This window comes from Nannospalax galili, unplaced genomic scaffold (assembly GCF_000622305.1).
Source record: "Nannospalax galili isolate Female #2095 unplaced genomic scaffold, S.galili_v1.0 scaffold1437, whole genome shotgun sequence".
Lineage (NCBI taxonomy): Eukaryota > Metazoa > Chordata > Mammalia > Rodentia > Spalacidae > Nannospalax > Nannospalax galili.
Window position 1 is genome coordinate 2,764,313 of NW_008341050.1, and position 21,358 is coordinate 2,785,670.

At 41.2% G+C, this 21,358-nt stretch overlaps 1 protein-coding gene across 2 annotated transcripts in view; it reads right to left on the reverse strand.

Moving 5' to 3' along the window:
- Sgpl1 (sphingosine-1-phosphate lyase 1) overlaps positions 1 to 21,358 on the reverse strand; it is a 61,114-nt gene that overhangs the window by 7,338 nt on the left and 32,418 nt on the right. For both annotated transcript variants that reach the window (XM_008836656.3, XM_008836655.3), the window contains exons 4-9: positions 19,441 to 19,508; positions 15,822 to 15,969; positions 12,765 to 12,841; positions 11,002 to 11,130; positions 1,390 to 1,478; positions 73 to 178 (exon numbers count right to left, since the gene is read on the reverse strand). In XM_008836656.3, the coding sequence (XP_008834878.1) occupies positions 73 to 178; positions 1,390 to 1,478; positions 11,002 to 11,130; positions 12,765 to 12,841; positions 15,822 to 15,969; positions 19,441 to 19,508 (617 nt within the window). The remainder of the gene's footprint in view (positions 1 to 72; positions 179 to 1,389; positions 1,479 to 11,001; positions 11,131 to 12,764; positions 12,842 to 15,821; positions 15,970 to 19,440; positions 19,509 to 21,358) is intronic.

Consider the following 21,358-nt stretch of genomic DNA (forward strand, 5'->3'; position numbering starts at 1 on the left):
GAAGAGCCCATCTGTGTAACACTGGAGGCAGTCAACATGGCAAACTCACCCTCATACCTCCAGAGGACTTACCCGAACATTCACTTCCATGTTCTTGTTCTGTGCAACACGCACAATCTTCATTCCAAAATAATGGGCTGCTTTGTCAAATGCGGCATGGGCACTCTCGGGAGCCACACTAGAGGATGGTGTAAGAGAAGACAATGAAACTCAAAAGTACAATGGGATCTAAGAGAACACAGCAGCAATTGAAATCACCAGGTAAAGTTACGATTATTTTTCCTCAGAGTATCATGCTTATATAGTTTTCTTGGTGTAAACAAAAAAGTCATTTTGGCAACAAGGAGGAAAACTATTCCATATAGTGACACAAAGCATAAATTGGTCCTAACAGGAAAAAGTCACTGGACGGAGGGTTCAGATGAGACTATGTAAGGCAGGGTTTCCCAAGGGCTAGCCATCCAAAAGACCTCAAGGAGAAGCAAGACGCTAGCATACACACATCAGCAGATAGTAAGACTGCCCAGCTGGGACACAAAAGCAACAGGACAATTGGGCCTGCCAGCCCTGAAAGATCACAATCTGTAAGAAACTAAAATCTGTTTCTCCTACATGGTTAGAAATAGTATTTCAAATAATGTTCAAAGAGGAAACAGAATCACAAGTATATATTTGCCTGCAGACTTCCCTAGTGACTCTTACCAGTAGAGTTCCCTTTAAGGGAGAAAAAAAATTTCTACAACGTAAGTACCAGGCATCAAAGGTTAACATATGAAGAAAATGGCAGCCTGGTCTGTTCTTCTAGGCTAAGAAAGAATCACAGCTTGAGAACAAGTATAACAGAATCTCCTTCATCATTCACACTTGCAGAAACAATATTAACCCAAACGGTGTAGTATAAGTCATACAGGAGACAGTCTAGAGGAAAGTTATCCAAAGACCAAAATTATGTCCACAGATAGCAATGTAAGTAAAACTCAGATTATTTTAAAATTTTTCCTTTTAGAAACAGCTTTCAGATGGAAATGTTCAGGGGAGGAGCTGAAGTGGTCTATGATACTTCAGAAATTCCATTCAAGTATAATAAGATAGCTGGGCCCCAGATACATTAACATTACATGATTCAAAGACATGGGCCTCTCACTATCACCTCTAGAATAGGGATGTCCTTCTTGCTTGTAGTGTGTACCAGGTATAAACTTCTGGGATAGGGAATGGTCTGTACTAATAACCAACTTCTCCATTTAGAAGTCTACTAGATGTAAAGGATAAGGAAGAGAGCTGGGGCCGCAGCAGGTTCGTGACAGGAGGAAGAGAAACAGGCTGGTCTCAGTTCACACTGCACTAGCCCACAGATAATTGCAGAGGAAAACAGACACTCATACGTACATTTCTGGAGTTTTGATCCCCTTCTCTAAAGCCATATCCCGATAAGCTTTACAGGCCATCAGGATGCTTTCTGTCCCCCCAGAAGTCACCTACAATGAAGAAGAGAAGCAAGGTGTAGAGGAGAAATTAAAGGTAAGTACCTGGAGATACAGCCTGCTTTGACCTTAACAATGTTTGATGTAGAAATAGACAAGGACCTGGACGCACACTGCAGAGCAGATACTGCTCTGCCTTTCAGAAGGACAATACATTTCAGAGAAAGACTGCAAACAATGAGTCAAAATAAACAAAACAGATGCTCAGCACTGCCCAGACACAAACACTTTTGCCCAGATTCAACCTCCTCACAATCCTCTTACATCTCTATATTAATTCATCCATTTTTTTGTTGTTGTTGTTGTCTTTTTGAGACAGGGTCTCTCTGTAGTCCCAGCTATCCTGGAACTCACTATGTAGACCAGGTTGGCCTTGAACTCACAAAGATCCGCTTGCCTCTGCCTTCCAAGTACTAGGATTAAAGGCGTGCGACGCCACACCCAGCAATTCATCCATTTTTAGATAGGAGAGAACCTTTTAGGTAACTCAAAAGTAGCATAATTTCTGTTTGTTTGTTTTTTTCCAGTGCCCAGAACCTTGTACATGCTAGGTATGCTCCCAACCCAAATTAACAAATTTATTTATTTATTTTTGGTTTCTTTATACAGATTTTCATTTAGCCTTGCTGGCCTTAACCTTATTATTGTGGCTGAGAATGATCTGGAATACCTGATCCTCATGCCCCAACCTAAGTCCTGAGATTACAGACATACATCACCATACTTAGCTAGCATTATTAACTTAAAACTGCAATGCCTAAACAAGACATGCTAGTGCATGCCTAGTTCCAGCTACTTAAGGAGCTGAGGCTGGAGGATCACTTAAGTTTAAGTTTACCTGGACAACACAGTGAGATCTCATCTCAAAAAAGAGTAAAAAAAATTTTCAATAAATGTTGACAAATGTGAAACTGTAAAGTTTTTAAATTTTTTAACATATTTTTTAAGTGTATGGGCATTTTGCTTACATGTATGTAAGTGCACTCGTGTGTCAATGCCTGTGGAGGGCAGAAGAAGGCATCAGGCCTCTGGAACTGGAGTTATAGACAGTTGTTAGCCACCATATGGCTGGGAATTGAACTCGGGTCCTCTGCAAAAGCAGCACAGTGCTCTTAACTACTGAGCCATCTCTTCAGTCTCCAGAAATTGTGAAGGTTTTAATTTTTGTTTTCCTTGTTTTTTTTTTTGGAGCAAGGGCTTCATTATGTAGCTCCAGCTAGCCTGGAACTCACAGAGATCTGCCTATCTCTGCCACCACACCCAGCCCATTGTAAAGTTTTAATTTGGATGAACTATGCAATACATTCGAAGATTAGAAATGCCCACTCTCCAAAGTAAACTTGTGGTTTTGACAAGTTCAAAAGAAAAAAAAGCTGAAGTTTCTACTTAGATTTTTTTTTGTGGGGGGAGTCTTTTTGTAACAGAGCCTCGCTGTAGCCCCAGCTGGCCTGGAACTCACTATGTAGACCAGGCTGGCCTTGAACTCACAGAGATCAGCCTGCCTCTGCCTCCCTAAAGGCATGCACCACCACGCCCAGCTCTATTTAGAATTTTTTAAAAATACTTATTAGCTTTATTTTATGTGTATGAGTATATTGCCTACATGTGTGTAAGTGCACCCAGGTCATGCAATGCCTGAGGAGGTCAGAAGAAGGCAGGGGATCCCCTGAAACTGGAGTTATGGACAGTCGTTAGCCACCATGTGGGTGCTGGGAATTGAACCCAGGTCCTCTGCAAGAGCAGCCAGTGTTTTTAACTGCTGAATCATATCTCTCTAGCCCCTCTACTTAGAATTTTATTATTGTACTATCTGAAAGAAAAAGAAAAACTCCAGCATTTTTAAATGAATAAAACTAGGCCTAGCCCCTCTGATAGACAAACATCACACTTCAATGAAAAAGATATAGATGTTCCATTTATACTGTTTTACTCACTAGACCGTGAACTTGTAGGAAGAAGTCAATCTGTTGGTGACCATAGCCCTAACAGCTAACTGGGTATAAAATATCTAACAGACCCTCAGTCAACCCTCCTCTTTTACAGGGTGTCCCATTGTGCCCAGCAATCAACACTTCCTGAAATCAGACTTGACACTCAATAAACACATGTCATATCCACCTCACTATCTTTTGGTAATAACTGAGAATGAGCAATGCCCCCCAAAAAGGCCACAGCATTAAGCTAGTAGGCTATCATCTTAGATTTAGCATCTCTCAAGAGTCAGACAATCTTAGGTTCTTCTTTTCAAAAATAAAAGAGTCCCTAGGTAATTCATTCACTGTCATATAATAGCATTTATTGGTAAAAGGTAACACTTTCTTTTTGCTAGTGCACCTTAATGAGATGAAGAGAGATTTATACTAAACTTTCCAAATATCCACATACAGGACAAAAATACTATTGGGTACAGAATCCTAGTGATCAGGAGTTACAAAGAACATTACTCAGGAAACACAGGACGCCTTTCATGAAACATGTGACCACCATCTCTAAAATAGCTAACTCCATGTGGACATGGGACTCTTGTTTGTAGATCTTTCTATCTCTGTGCTAAAGAGTAAATACTTATACTCAAGATTAGCTCTACAAACCAGGAGTGTGCCCTGTGGTCTAGCCTAAAACCTCAGAGCACCACATGAGATGCCAAGTCAGCTGTAAAGAAAGTTGGGGAAGGACCAGGCCTCACACTCTTACTAAGGCCTAATAATGACCTAAGCAAAAATATTTCCAAATTACTAGTCACATCATGTGTCTTGTCTTCAGAACAGAAATTTAATTGTGTAATAAGAAAAAAGGAGGCCTCAGTTAGCTACTTGTTATGTCTATTCAACTTCTCTCAACATGTATAAAAACTCTTGCTCTGGAACTACAGAGATAGCTCAGTAGTTAAGAGCAATGGCTGTTCTTGCAGAGGATCCAGGGTTGCTTCCTAGCACTCACATAGCAGCTAAGAATTATCCATAACTCCAGTTCCAGGGGAATCGATACCCTCTTCTGGCATCCGGGGAGGAAGCCACAAAATCTACAATCTAAACTACCTACAATCTACCTACAATCTAATTTCTTAGTATATGAATTTTTCTTCCCATCCACTATGAATGAGGCAAATGAAGTTAATATAGGGAAAGATAGTTTGAGATGGACAAAAAAGACTGAGAATGTGTAAGATCCTCACCTAGGCTCAGTCTAAAGATTTCCCAGCCTACTGGTCTTGCTTTCCACCTCTCAACAGTGAACTCTTTCTCCACCAAAAGACACAGAGAGATGTAGAGAGAGACAGAAAGAGACAGAGACTAAGAGGAGAGGGGGGAGATGAGGTACATTCTCTATAGAAGTGTAAACACTAGAAGAGGCCGAAGTCAGACATCATTCTTGGTTCCTGCCACTAAAGAAGGTCCTAACAGGAAAGACGTGGCTTAAGTGCAGAAATACAAAAGCCACTAGGGATGACTGGTATTAAGATGAAGACTGACTACTCAATACTGAAAGAACAAGGGAGGGGGGGCAGGGCCATAGGACATGGCATTGCAATAATATTCATCAAATAAAGAAAGATAATAACAAACTTCAAACACTGGCAATTATACAGTACTATACAACAAAAGCAGAGGTACAACAAAAATAGTTCCTAGTCAACCCTAGAAATCATACGGAAGCCAGGAAAATTCTGAGAAGTCTCATGAGCACACAAACACACTGACACCCACCCCCACCTCCTGCCTGTCTTCAGAAAAGCAAGCAAAGGGGAGTTTCCTTATATTCTTCCTCTTCTAACCCATGACTAGTGTTTATGGCTGCTAAGAAGAAAGGAACGACATAGGGAGAGTGAGTCTGACTCTTTTAAGATGAAGACATCAGGGGTGGATTAAAGCAATAACCAAAGCTCAAAGTATATTATCCTCATCCAATTGTGCAAAGAGAATTTTTAATAGAATCTCAGAAGAAATCCTTAAATTCTAATAGAGGCAGAACAAAGCTTGGCCAGCCCTTCAGACAAGTCACCCCACTTGAGTCAGCACAAACAGACCATCAGGAGAGACTACTACAGAAACCAAGATGAAGCAAATGGCAACTATGTACACATGGGGGAGAAGGGAATGAAAAATAAGAGCCCAATTTGGAAGGACACAGCTAAAGATGTTTCTTCATAAGAGTTTCTCATTCTAATGCAGGACCCATAAGATCCTAATTCACTATAACAGAAGTTCAAAGTCAGATAATGAAACAAAATGAGACAGCAGACCTACAACAATAAAGGAGCAAATGACACGAATATACAGGAGTAGATGTGTCAAGAACAGGAGGAAACAGAGTCAACACTACTTAGAAAAAATTCTGACTCTCAAGAAAAAGGTCTGAAATATATTTAGTAAACCCAGGTTTAAAAGAAGACAAAGACAGGAGGATGGCGAGATGGCTCAGCAGTTAAGAGCACTGGTTATTCTTGTAGAAGACACAAGTTCAGTTCCCAGAACCCACATGATGGCTAACAACCACGCATAACTACAGCTCTAGGGGATCCAAAGCCCTCTTCTGACCTCCACAGGCATTGCACGACACAGGTATACTTATCTATATGCAGGCAATACACATACACATAAAAATAAAAATAAATGTTTTTTTAAAAAAGAAGACAAAGACAGAAAAATCAATGTCATTTCCTACTTAGAGAGTTGTGTGCATGTGGCGAGGGACGGTCACTCAGGATGACTGGGATAGCTGAAAATCCAAGAAATCATACAAATGCTGAGGAACCTAAAAAAGATTCTGGGGTGAGAAAATCCAGAGAAAAAGGGACTTTCAAATATACACAGGCCTGTCATGTGAGAGAAAAAAAATGAAGCTATTTCCAGCAACACACAATAATATCCTAAGTAACCTATACCTTTACTGTTTGACCACAAGGGTATATTAATTCTCCAGCCTTGTGCTATAACTTAGTTCAAAGGGATCTTGATCACCTATCTTTTCCACAAAATATTACATTGGTCCACTATATCGAAGACATTATACTGACTGGATCCAGTGAGCAAGCAGTAACAACCACTCTGGACTTGTTGGTAAAGCATATGCACATGAGGATGGGAAACAACCCAATCAAAATTCAAGGGACTTCTACCTCAGTGAAATTTCTAGTTCAGTGGTGTGGTGCATGTAGAGATATTCCTTCTAAGGTGAAGGATAAGTTGTTGCACCTGGATCCTCCCTTCACCAAGAAAGAAGCACAACGCTTAGTGGACCTCTTTGGATTCTGAGGCAGCACATTCCCTACCTGGGTGTGTTACTACAACCCATGCATCAAGTGACTTGGAAGGCAGCTAGCTTTGAGTGTGGCCTGGAACAGGAAAAGGCTTTTCAACAGGTTCAGGCTGCTGTGCAAGCTGCTCTGCCACTTGGGCCATATGACCCAGCAGACCGGAATATACAGGAGTAGATGTGCTTGTCAGTGGCAGAGACAGAGAGATGCTGTTTGGAGCCTCTGGCAGGCCCTCACAGGGGAACCACAGTGGAGGCCATTGGGATTTTGGAGTAAGGCTCTACCTTCATCTGCAGACAATTATTCTCCCTTTGAAAGACAGCTCTTAGCCTTCTATTGGGCCTTAGTGGAACTGGAACATTTGACAATAGGCTATCAAGTTACCAGGAAACCTGAGCTGTCCATCATGAACTGAGTGTTATCTGACCCATCAAGCTATAAAGTAGGATGTGCACAGCAACAATCCATTATCAAATGGAAGTGGTATATACATGATTGGGCCTAAGCAGGCCCTGAGGGCATAAGCAAGTTGCCCAAATGCCTGTAGTTCCTATTCTGTTCCGATGCCTTCTTGTGCTCAAGCATGCACCTATGGCTTCATGGGGTGTGCCCGATGATCAGTTGACCAAGGAACAGAAGACTAGAGCTTGGTTTATGAATGGTTCTGCACACTATACAGGCACCACCCAGAAGTGGACAGCTGCAGCATTACAGGCAATTTCTGGAACAACCCTGAAGGACACTGGAGAAGGAAAGTCTTCACAGTAGGCAGAACTTTGGGCAGTGCATATGGTCATGCATTTTTCTTGGAAGGAGAAATGACTGTAAGTGTGATTACATACTGATTCATGGGCTGTAGGCAATGATTTGGCTGTGTGGTCAGACTTGTAAGGACCATGGCTGGAAAACTGGTGTAAAAGACATTTGGAGAAGAAGATCTCTCCAAATGGGCAAAGGATGTGAAGATATTTATATCTCATGTAAATGCTCATCAATAGGTGATTTCAGCAGAGGATAAGTTCAATAACCAAGTAGACTGGATGGCCTGTTCTGTGGACAGTCAGCCTCTTTCTCCAGCTATCCCTGACATTGCCCAATGGGCCCATGTACAAAGTGGCCATGGTGACAAAGATGGAGGTTATGCTTGGACTTGACAGCATAAATTCCCACTTACTAAGGCTGACCTGGCTACAGCTGCTGCTGGGTGCACAACAGCAGAGACCAATGTTAAACCCCCAATATGGCACTATTCCCTGGTATGACCGGGGTGACAGGTTGACATTAGACCACTTCCATCATAGAGGGATAGAATAGGAATAGTCCTTATAGGAATAGACACTTATTCTGGTTATGGATTTACCTTTCCTACACTTATGTAATGCTTCTGCCAAAGCTACCATCCAGGGATTTATAGAATGCCTTATTCATGGTCATGGTATTCCACACAGCATTGCTTCTGACCAGGGAACTCACTTCATAGCCAAAGAAGTTTGACAGTGGGCTCATGGTCATGGAATCCACTGGTCTTAATATGCTCCCCAGCATCCTGAAGCAGCTGGCTTGACAGAATGGTGGAATGGCCTCTTAAAGACATAGTTACAGCTCCAATTAGGTGGCAACAGCCTGGAGGGCTGGGGCAGAGTCCTCCAAAAAGCAGTATATGCATTGAATCAGGGTCCAATACATGGTACTGTTACTCCTCTAGTCAGGATTCATGGGTTTAGGAATCAAGGGGTGGAAGTGAGAATGGCTCCATTCACTATCACCCCTAGTGACCCACTAGGAAAATTTTTGCTTCCAGTACCCATAACTTTGTGCTCTGATGGCCTAGAAGTTTTGGTTCCAGGCAGAGGAATGCTTCTGCCAGAAGATACAACATTCCATTAAACTGGAAGCTAAGACTTCCCCTTGGCCACTTTGGGCTTCTGATGCCCTTAAGTCAACAGGGTAATAAAGGAATAATGGTATTAAGAGGGCTGATTGGTCCAGACTAGCAAGGGAAAATTGTTTCTCCACAATGGAGGTAAGGAACATTATGTCTGGAAGGTAGGAGATTCCTTAGGGTGTCTTTTGGTTCTACCATGTCCTGTGATTAAGGTCAATGGGAAACTGCAACAACCCAATCCAAATAGGATAACAAATAGTCCAGATCCTTCAGGGATGAAGGTGTGAGTCACTCCTCCAGGGAAAGAGACAAAACCTGAAGAGATGTTCACTGATGGTAGAGGAAATACAGAATGGGTAGTAGAGGAAGGCAGTTATAAATATCAGCTGAAGCCACATGAACAGCTGCAGAAATGAGGATTGTAATCAACAGGAGTGTTTCTGTCCTATTTGGTTAAGTATATACTTGTGCACATATACACATATACTAAGCAGGTATTTGTATTTTGTTTCATTTTTTAAAAATATGTAATTAAGGGGCTGGAGAGATGGCTCAGCAGTTAAGAACACTAGTTGTTCTTGCAGAAGACCCGGGTTTGAATCTCAGCACCCACATGGCAGCTAACAACTGTCTGTAACTCCAGGCCCCAAAATCCAACAGCCTCTACTGACCTTCAGGTGCACTTACCTACATGCAGGCAATACACACATATACATAAAATAAAAATAATAGGCCAGGTGTAGTGGCACACGCCTTTAATCCCAGCACTCAGGAGGCAGAGGCAGGCAGATCTCTGTAAGTGCAAGGTCAGCCTGATCTACATAGTGAGTTCCAGGACAGCTGGGGCTATAGATAGATAGATAGATAGATAGATAGATAGATAGATAGATAGATAATAGATAGATATTTTAAAAATATATGTAATTAAGATAAATGTTAAGTGGTTAAGTGTTGTAAATCTATATTATCATATTTAGGTTATGAGATACTAAAGGACTAAGCATTCCTCAAGGAGCTTACCACCTACTCTAAGATATATAATGCATTTGTGATTGTGTGCAGGACAGTTATATCATGTTAGATGGAATTATGACCTTGCCATTATTTTCATTTGAAATTTAAGCATGACACAAGGAGATGCAATTGGGTATCAAATTGACAAGAGGTGGATTTGTGATGGCTAATCTTGATTGTCAACTTGACTGGATCTGGAATTAACTGAAATGAGACAGACTTTCTTGACTGGATCATCTGAAGCTTGAAGACCCACTCTAAATGTGGGCATTACATTCTAATGGTAGCCTATATAAAAGGTCATGGCAGAAGGGAGCTTTTGCTTTTTGCCTGTTTGCCTTCTCTCACACTGGTAACATTCCGTCACTGCTAGTAGAACCAACTTCTTCAGATTTCAATGTAGACTGAAGACTAGCAGATCTCCAGGAAACTTCCAGGTCTTCCGTGCTAATCTAATAAATTCGTGTGTGTGTGTGTGTGTGTGTGTGTGTGTGTGTGTGTGTGAGCATATATATTCATTTTTTTCAGTTCTGTTTCTTTAGAGAACCATAATACACCTTCCTAACTAAAAAAACTTGATTAAAACATTTAAAAAATGTATATCCACCACAGAACTAACATCAAGAAATATCTAAACCCTAAAACAAAACAAAACTCAAGATGCTGCAAGAAAACCTGCTCAAACCAGCTCTTCCCCCTGAAAGGCATCAATTCAGGAGATACCCCAAGTGTACACATCAGAGCTAGACTGAAGGTACACCCAAGGTTGGAGTAGAATAGAGAACTGAAGTAAACCCATACTCTTAAGACATACCAGAAATAAACCCACTACTGTAGAAGAAGGTGGTTTTTCTCAATTTAACACTGAGTTAAAGAAAAAGACGCAAGAATGCAAAAAGAACTGAGGCTATGGTACACAAACACCTCTAATCCCAGCACTTGGGAAATGGAGGCAAAAGGTTCAGGAGTTCTAGATCATCTTTGGCTACATAGCCACCCTGGGCTACATGAGATTCTTATCTTGAAAAACTAAAAAGAGGAAAAAAAGTTCAGTAAATGACATTTAAAGGCCCAACAGAAGAAGAGTAGACCAGACACAGCTGAAGAAGGAATTAATAAGAACCTTCTCTCTATCATCTAGCTCCAATAGTCATTCAACTGTTTTAAACAGTGGGATTCCCCTGGTCCTCACCAAACAAAGCAGAATGGTACATACAGGCAATACATTCATACATGTAAAAATAAAAATGATAAAATATTTAAAATATATTTATATTACTTGTATAGTACTAAATTATTCTACAACTTCTATTACAAGCTTTAAAAAGTACTATTATTTGATGCCACTTGCAAATACTTACACATCCACAGGAATCTGGTCCCCCATTGAAGAGAGAACAAGTCATCCTTACAATTTCTGCCTCTAACTTCCGTAGTCCAGGGAAGATATCTGGATGCAGCGGATTGCTCCATGCAAAATCGCCATAAGCCTTCAAAGAAAGGAAGTATGAAATAGGGCTGCTCAAAGAATTATGCACTGAAATAAGACTTCCAGGTATTAGGTACAATGTAAGAACTAAAAAAAAGTACAATATATCAAAATATAGTGAAAGGAACAAACATGCAAATCAATGATTTCACATAGGTCCAATGTAAGAACTGGAAAAAAGGTACACTACATGGAAATACAGTGGGCAAGACAAACATGTAAATCAATGATTTTATAATGTGAAGAAAAAAAGTATAAATGTACTTAAAAGCACAGGCTATAACACCAACGATCACTACCACTTTAGAAGCCACAGCTTTGTCTACCCCTTTTAGCTATGCAGATCAAATAACCCCTGATGCTCAGTTGCTTTCATATGCAAAGGGGGCTAATCACAGTACCTACCTTACAGTTTTCTAGCAATAATTAAACAATATACAGCAGGCAAAACAATAGCAATAGCAGAGTGCCTGGCACAAAGCAGCCACTGTTGTTGAGTGCAAAGTAGATTTATGTGCTACTGGGCCCTGAGGAAGAATAGCTAAAGTCCCAAGTGCTGACATCAGGAGGTATTGATGAGAGGAACCCTGAGAGATGAATACGAATTCATCATCTGTAACAGGAGGAAAGAAATACAGAAAGAAACAGGATGGAACACATGCATTTCATAAAGAAAAATGGCAGGATATGTGTTTGCATGGTAGGTAATGGGATGATTAAAAAAACAGGTGGGAGTTGGATCATAAAGGGGCTCATTGTCCCTGCCACATGAGAAATCAAGCTTCATTTGCAACTAATGATTCAAGCATAGCATTACTACCAGAGCATTATAGTAAACTATAGCTAAACAAGACCTATAACACTAAGGTGGTATGCAATTTCATAGAATAAAAAAGTCTTAGTAATCATAAGTTCAACCAAAATTCCATAAGAGGCGGGTTTCAAATTAAGTTTGATTCGAAACGGAAGAAGCTACAGACCATTCTAAAGTAAGCCAGTATGAAAATGATCTGACATGAGTGAGATGACAGCTCATCTTGGTTTGTGTGCTTTGAGGACATTTTGAGTGGTCCTGCCCTGACTCCCCTATCAAATGAAATCTGTCCTGTAACTAAAGAATTCAAATGACAGAACTCCTTCACTAATGGTCACTCTTCTTCATGGAATCTAATGAAGTCCAGAGACATAAACAGTACTTTACCTTTTTACAGATTGAAGATATATTTGATATTATTATGCACACTCTCCTATTTGTGTGAAAATAAACTTCTAAACCTCTGTGTTTCTATTTCAACAAATTTTCCTAGGGCTGGAGAGATGGTCCAGTGGTTAAGAGCACTGGCTGCTCTAGTGGAGGACCCGGGTTTGGTTCCCAGCACCCACATGGCAACTAAAAACCATCTGTAACTCCAGTTCCAGGAGATCTGACTGCCCTCTTCTGGCCCCCACAGACACTGCATGCATGGGTATACTCACATGCAGGCAAAACATACATACACATAAAAATAAAAAACTTAAAAAAAAAAAAACCCAAAACTCTCCTTAAACGATTCTTGCTTAATTACTAAAAAGGAGGGCAAATAAAGTCACGTGAACTAACAGTACCCATGCACCCTACAAGTGCCCAGTGTTCACCTGCACCAGCAGCTCTGTGAGCTTCTGTTCCCCATTGTACACAGCCCCTGAGGCTTTTCCTTCTTGCCAGAAAACATCTGCAGAGAAAGTCAAGGTCACTTGGTCAGCAAGCAGGAATCTCTGGGAAGACATGCTTTAATAAAGACAAGACAGACAGAAATCTTAGGGGAAAAAAAAAACAAAAACCAAAACCCAGTCAAATGGAAACCCAATGTTTTTCTTATATTAAGAACGAAAGAACTTCAATAAAGATGACCATAGCACAACAAAGATGAACCATTATCCATTAATATTAACAGTGATAGGAAAAGAGAGGAACTGCATCCAGGTGTAATACAAACAGCAATAATACTCTCAACAGAAAAGCTGTCCTTTGCCTCCATTTTTTTTTTTTATTTTCTGAACAGTTAAAGTGACCCTTTTTCAGTAGCTCCCTCCTTCTCTCCCTTACCCTCTCCTCTATTCACAGGAAATGTAGGAACTTCCAGAAGCAGAGCTGACAGAAATGAGCAAGATGAAGTGTTAAAATCTCAGTACATGACCCCCAGAGCAGAGCATACAGAGGAAGGAGCATCTTTATCTCAGGCCCCACTCTTTCTGCCAGACCTGGAAACACACACTGCAACAGCTGCCTTCCCGTGCTGTAACATTCAAGAGCAGGCCCATAAATGACCCTGGGCAAGGGTGAGAAGGGTCCCCACCAGAGTTCCACTTACTCCCCCAGGTAGGTATCTCAGGTCCTTTTGTACTACAGGGTTGTACCCTATTGAAAGTGATCCATGAGAAAGCTGCCACAGAAACATACTAACTGAAAAGTTAGTAACTGGAACCAGAGGCCCTCCAAAGCAGAGTTCTCCAGTTCTAAGAGCAGACAGCTAACCAACAAATGATCAGGCAAAGTGTTCTGGATAGCTTTAGTGTCAACTTGACACACCTGGGTTGAGGGGGCCTCAATTGGGGAATTGCCTTCATTGGACTGGCCTGTGGCCATGTCCATGGGGCACCTTCTTGATTGTTGAGTGATGTGGGAGGGCCCAGCCCACTGTGGGTGGTGCCATCCCTGGGCTGTTGGGCCTGTGTTGCATAAGAAAGCAGGCTGAGCAGGGGCCAGGGGAGCAAGTCAGTAAGCAGCGATCCTCCATGGCCTATGCTTCAGCTCCTGCCTCCAGGTTCCTGTCCTGAGTTTCTACCTTGGGCTCCCTGATGAACTGTTACCCAGGAGATGTAAGCCAAATAAACCCTTTCCTCCACTAGTTGGTATTGGTCAGAGTGTTTTGTCACAACAATGGAGAAACAAACTAGGACACAAATCCTTCCTTTTTCTCACAGCCGTGTGTTGGGCTCCAGTCGTCTAATTTTCACTTCTCCCTTAAAGGACATGTTTGTATATATCACAGACGTCTCCAAGACTGTGCTTGCTAGGCATACAAGGACAGATCAGATATGTAGTCTCATCTTTTGATCTTTTACTGTGTATAGTATGGACCATGGGTTAACAAAATCAAAGGAAGAAAATCAAATGGCAGCAATGAGCCCTCAAAACCATGGTACCAGGGTGCTACTAACCCCTGTTCCTTATCATCACGTCCTAGACCAGAGGTATCCAACCTTTTAACATTATGATAGGACACTGCCATCTGTAAACATGTTGGGCTTCATTCATAGATCTCTTGAGATGTATGTGTCCATGGGCTACAGGTTGGACACACTTGTCACAGAATGATCTAATTCTGTACTATACAATACCAAAAAATTCACACATGTCAATTGCAAGTTTTAAAAAGTTTTTTGTCAAAATGCAATCTGAATTTGGCCCTAGAACAGAAAAAAGAACATGAATATAAAAAACAAACAGAATCTTGTGCATAGTTCATAGTAATGTACCGATGTTATTTTTCTAGTTTTGACAAATGTGCCATGTATATATAAGGTGTAAACACAAAAAGTTGGGTGAGGGGCACAGAGGAAATTGTTACACTGTCTTTGCTACTTTCTTTATAAATTTAAAATGTTAAACCAAAAGGCTCATTTTTGGGAGGACAGAGCTCAGTTAGCAAAGTACCTGACTAGCAAGCACTAGGCCCTGGGTTGGATTCCCCAGCACCACTTACACTAGGCATGGTAGGGCATTCCCATAATCTGAGCACTTTGTTGGGGAGGTGGAGGCAGGACAATCAGAAATTCAAGGTCATCCTCAGCTACAGAGACTGTTTCAAAGAAAAAGCTTCTATTTTTAAGTCTTAACCTATAATAAACATACATATGCTTATGTTACTAAGAACAATAACAGCTAACATTTATTGACTACCCACTATACATTATATGCTATACCTTTGCATGCATGATTTCATTTAATGTGATAACAATTCTTTTAGGAGAGCAGAGATTGTAGGGATAAACTAGGGTATACAAAAAGTAAGTATCTTTCCCAAGGTAATATTCAAGTGGCAAGTTCAGTACGTGAATTTACCCAGAGGTTATGTTCTTGAACATTAGGTTATTTGGTGTATTTATTCTTCTCATATGTGCCCATGCATGTAGAAGACAAATATACATATGTATGTCTTCACATATAAGTGTAGACAAATAGATACTTGTACAGATTAATCATCCACCTAGTCATCCATCTACCTACTTACCTACCTACCTATATATAACTACACTAATATCAACTGTGTTCATCTTTTTTGTTTTATTTTATTTTTTTAATTGTTTTAAAGATAGCATCTATAGGCCCTGGCTTGTCTGATACTCACTACAAGGTCTAGACTTGCAGAAACTCTCCTACATAGCCTCCCAAGCTTTGGAATTACAGAGACCACCACATTCAGCTTTGTGGTCATCTTTGGATGGTAGAAATATGGTCGTTTAAAAAATTTTTTTGTTTTATGCCTTAATACAGATATTATAATTTTGACATAAATCTGTTATTTCATTTTTAATATGAAATTTAGTCTTTGAAGAAATGGGCCCTCCTGAATATAATCACCAAGTTATTCTTGAGCTATGCCAAAATCAGTCAACAAGGACAGAAGCATGCCCAGGCCCACAGCTTACCCATGGAGCTGTACTCCTTCAGCCTCTCCAGAACTGCAGCTGTACTCAGACCCTGGGCAGGCAGAGTTTTCACATACTCTTTGTCTATTTTCAGGAATGGCATATTCTTGATCACATCCTTCTTGGTCTGGTTCAACTTGTCTTGGATCTCCAAAGATAAAGAAGACAAAGTTAACGAAAGGTCAAAAGAGTGATGCAGAGGGTAGAAAAGCCAGCTAAGAGATCTGGCCAATGACTTAACACTAGGCACTGCATAAGTGCTACTGAACACACAAGTGCTACTGAACTAGGAGGAAATTTTTTCTTAAGGAGATGGGCTTAGTAAGCATGTGCAACAGCCTCTTAGAAATCTCAAAAGCCCATTTTCTATCTAAAGGTCAATGCACTAAATTTCCCCAGACTCCTTTTCCTTGCCCTGTTGATGTCACCAATGCTGCACTTGATTTGCACTGGCTTCCAGTCAGTGCAGGTTTAAGTGTGATATTTGGCCTTGCTCCTGCAATGGTGGTAGCTGTATTGTGAACAACAAAGAGCCATGAATTGTATAACTGATGAGTAACTTCAACAGACATGAACAGAGTACACAGGAGTGTAGAGAACCCCACAGCTCTTTTTATACCCCTATAGACTTCAAAACTCCCAGGATGACTGCATTACATCTCCTTAAGCTTCTACGGGCAGTTTGACCTGCCTGCCACTGAACTGCTAGGAGAACTAAGGTCCTTTCTGCCACTAATTGATCAACTGTGATTATTTCTTTTCTACTCTCATAGCCACAGCTTCTGAGCCATTTTCTCTCATCTATTTACTCAACAAATATTTGCTGAGCTACTACTACAGGCTAGGAATATATCCGTGAACAAAACAAACTTAGATATACAAGAAAAAACAAAAACAAAAACAAAAACCTCCTTATCACATGAAGCTTATTTTTAGCAAGAAAGACAAAAAAGTCTGGTAAGGATACTGGAAGAAGAAACAACAAAGTAGATCATGGAGAGAGAATGGCAGGAGCTGCTATTAGGTTGAGAGATTCTTGGGTGGCAATGTAGAGACAGACTACCTGTTACAATTTGTGTATCTTACAGTGTTGTGGCTTCAGCAATAAAGTCAATAAATTCTAATGCTCAAGACCTCACCAAACTATTAACATTTGTCTCAGCCCAGACTTTGGATGATTAGAATACAAGAGGATCTTCTTCGGCTGTAGTCCTCAGTGAAATCACAGGAAAGCTACTCCTTTAAAACATGTCAACACTGCAGCAGAGTCCTTACTACTGAAAAATGTTGAGACATGCTATGGATGGAGATACATATATATTGGTCTTTTTTGAGACAGGGTCTCCCTAGAGCCCCAGCTGGCCTGGAACTCACTATGTGTAGATCAGGCTGGCCTCACAGAGATCTGCCTACCTTTGCCTCCCAAGTGCTAGGATTAAGGGCATGTGCCACCATACCCAGCGAGATATTTTTTAAATTGAAAATGAAAGTTTATGCTGCATGCATTGTGACTATGTAACAGAACAATGAAAGCTGAATGTTGATGTACAGAGTACACCAATGAAGAAGGAAAGACAGATTAAAAACAACAACAACAAAAAATCACAGTGGGAGATGTATTAAAAAAACACAGTAATTACACCAATGAAGAAGGAAAGACAGATTAAAAACAACAACAACAACAAAAAATCACAGTGGGAGATGTATTAAAAAAACACAGTAAGAAGCCAGATGTGGTAGCAAATGCCTTTAATCCAGAGACAAAGGTAGGCAGATCTCTCTGAGATCGAGGCCAGCCTGGTCTACACAGCAAGTTCCAGGCCAACTGGGGCTACAGAGAGACCCTGTCTCAAAAACCAACCAACCAAACAAACAAACAAACAAACAAACAAACAAACAAACAAAGCACAGTAAGTGTTTTCCATCCAGTTCTTCCCTTTACCACATCATTCATTCTGAAATGTTTCCTACTAAAGTTCCATCAGAGGAAGGGCTTGGAAAAGTACCTAAGCCTGAGAAAGTGTTCAATAAATATGTGTTGAACAAGAGAATAACTGAGATGTCCACAAGTGCAGGTGCATGCACAAACACCAAATAAATTCCTGTCTCCAAGCTCAGAATCTGCTTCTGAAAAATGGAGGTAATTAGATAGTCTCTAAGAATCTTCCAACTCTATCATTTTATAAATGTAAGAATGGGTCCCAGAACCCTAGCATTTACTTGTCTTAAAACTTTTGAAGGAATAAGAATACGGCTCAGTAGTACAGTGATCATGTAGCATGTGTAAGGTCTCATGTTCAATGACCAGTACCACTACCACCACTACCACCACCACCACCAAACCTCAGCAGCAACAACAACAAAAGGAGTGTTTCACTGGGGATATAGCAGTAGCAGGGTACCTGCCTAGCATGTATGAGGCCCCAGGTTCAATCCCCAGTACCACCACTACCACCACTAGTAATAAAAAAATTTTTTTTAAAAAAAGAGGAATGTTTCTCTGGGAATGTGCCTCAGTGGTAGACTGCTTGGCTTGCATTTTTTGATCAAGAACTACAAAAATAATGAATACATAAATAAATACTTTTTAAATTCATCTTGTAAGTGAAAGAGAAAGAAATGGCTAAGAACAACAACAAAAAAAAAAAACCACAGGGACCACTAAAGGGGTATCTTCTTGTCCTTTGTGACACAGTCTGTCTTTCACAGACTCCCCATCCCCAGAGACTGAAAGTCAGAAGGAAAAGGAAAGTTGAGTGTAGGTAAAGCTAGAAAAGATCAGAGGGAAGGGGAAGAGGAGGAATGGGAACCAGGGATGAAGACACTCAGGATTCACCAGCCCTTCTCACACCTTAGCAAGGAGACTGTCCTGCTTACCCTCCCTATGATAAGAGCCCCACCCTGAAGACAAAGATAGGAGTATCTCATCCCAAAGTGAGTGAGGGCAGAGAGAACACAGTGAGGAGAGCAACTCTACTGTAAAGAAGGACAGAGCAAGAACACAGCTCTGTTATATCTTTATGTTTCCAAGTCTGGGATCAGATAACTATAGCCAGGGTCCAAAGCTTCCATTTTTGTGAATACAGTTTGCATAGAATACAGGCATTCCTTGCCTGTCTTCTTGCTAGGACCCACAGTCTAAAATATTCCCTATATGGCTCATCCCAGAAGGTTGCCAACCTGATTTAATCCCTAGGTAAGTATTTAAATTCAGTCCTGCCATTGTTCTAAAGCACAAAAACACTTCAGTAGGGTTTTCTAATTTCAAGCTCTTCCTTAATAGACTTCATTTCTCTTTTGGCTAATATGCTGGAAAAGTATAAGTTGCGGTTTCTCAAACTTGGCCCTTCTGACATCTTGAGTCAGATAAATCTGCTGTGAGGCTGTCCTGAGCATTGCAGAGTATTTGACCCGCAGCCTGGCCTCTACCCACTCTATGCCAAGAAGCTGCCATCAGAGCTGTCTCAACCAAAGTGGGTGCCAAACACTACCAAATGTCACATGAGGGCGGGGAACAAAATCACCTCTCCTTGAGAATACTGGGTTTAGGGAACAGAAAGAAGAGGTATGTTCACCAAGGGGTAGGGGAGAGGGAAAGACCCATACAGACTGCACCTACCATGCGTCCAATAAATGGCATCTTCCTTATGAGCTTAAATAACTTCTTTTTAAACCTTGACCATAAACCTACAAGAAACAAATTTTATTAGTCACATGAAATTCTATGGATGTGACCTGCTAGTTAACAGCAATTCTTCAGTTCTCTTTTACAAGTTTACTTCACCCAAAAGGAGTTTCTTTCATTATCAACAAAAATCTTTTAATTTTTGAATAATAAATATACTTAAGTGTCCCCAAATTTTAAGAAATAAACAAAAAGAGTGTGCTGGATAGCTTTAGCTGTCAACTCGACACACCTGTGTAGAGGGAGCCTCAATTGGTGAATTGCTTCCATTGGACTGGTCTGTGGCCATGTCTGTGGGGCATCTTCTTGATTACTGAGTGATGTAGGAGGACCCAACCCACTGTGGGTGATGCCACCCCTGGGCAGGTGGGCCTATGTTGTATAAAAAAGTAGGGTGAACAGGGGCAAGGAGCAAGTCAGTAAGAAGCATTCCTCCATGGCCTGTGCTTCAGCTCCTGCCTCTAGGCTCCTGCCCTGAGTTCTGACTGTGGGCTCCCTGATGAACTATGACCCAAGAGATGTAAGACAAATAAACCTTTCCCTCCCCAAGTTGGTATTGGTCAGAGTTTTTTGTCACAGTAATGAAGAAACAAACTACAACAGAAACTGGTACCAGGAGAGGGATATTGCTGTGACAGACCCGACCTTGTGTTTTTAGTATTGTGGAAGTGTCTTGAACTTTGGGCTAGAAAAGCCATTGAGTGCTTAGAGTTTGTTGCTGTGGAGTTAAAAGAGTTGTAGACAATGGAGGCTTGGCTTATGAAGGTTCAAAAGGAAGCAGAGCCTATCAGGGCTGTTTGTGGAATATTTTGAATTGAGAATCTGTGGTTTCTGGACAGCTGGGAATGAAGAAACAGCTGTGATTAAGAAGAGACCAGAACCACTGAACCTTTACTTTACTGGGACAACTGATGCTGGTTAGCTGGGACTGAAAAATCAGCTATAAAGTAACAAGAGACCAGCATCACTGTGGCAAAGTCTACTGGGAAGTATCAGGGTCAGCACAGAAGCTATGGTCTAGAGGGGGCCCCAAGTCTCCATCTCAAGTTGGAAGCAGGACTTGGTAATATGTAAGAGTCTTCTTCATGGTTCTGGTGTTGAAAGCATGAAAGGGTCACAGAGAACAGCTGAGGCTTGGCACCCTGAATAAGATGGTTTGGGATGTTCTGTGTGATACACACACATACACACACACACACACACACGCACGCACGCACGCACGCACCAACAAATTTAAAAAAAGACCCCAGTATTGAAGGGGTCATGGAGAGAATCTGAGGTTTTGTACCCCAAAAAGCCTAAAGAGGCCATTGGTGAAGGTGCAGCCTCAGTTTCAGTAGAGACTCCAGCTTTTTGGAGATGCCAGGACCATGGGACAACCACTAAAGACAGCCGCAGGTATGGAACAAAGCAGGCCTGGGTCTGCAAGATAAGCTGTGTGTACTGTGGATGGCAGAGGCAGAGAAGTGGAACTGCCAAAATCCTTTGGAGCCCAGAAGATGGTGAGTGAATCCCACATATCCAGCCTTGAGCTACTTTGCTGGACTTAGGTTTTGCTTATGTATGCCCAATTCTTCCCTTTTGAAATAAGACAGGCCTTGTTTTGGATTTTACAGGAGCCCATGGTTAAGAAACTTTTTAAAAGAGACTATGGACTTTTAAGCATTTGAATTTTTTTAAGGACCGTGGGACTTAAAAAATACTATCTTATGCCGGGCGTGGTGGCACACGCCTTTAATCCCAGCACTTGGGAGGCAGAGGCAGGTGGATCTCTGTGAGTTCAAGGCCAGTCTGGTCTACATAGTGAGTTCCAGGACAGCTGGGGCTGCAGGGAGACCCTGTCTCAAAAAGA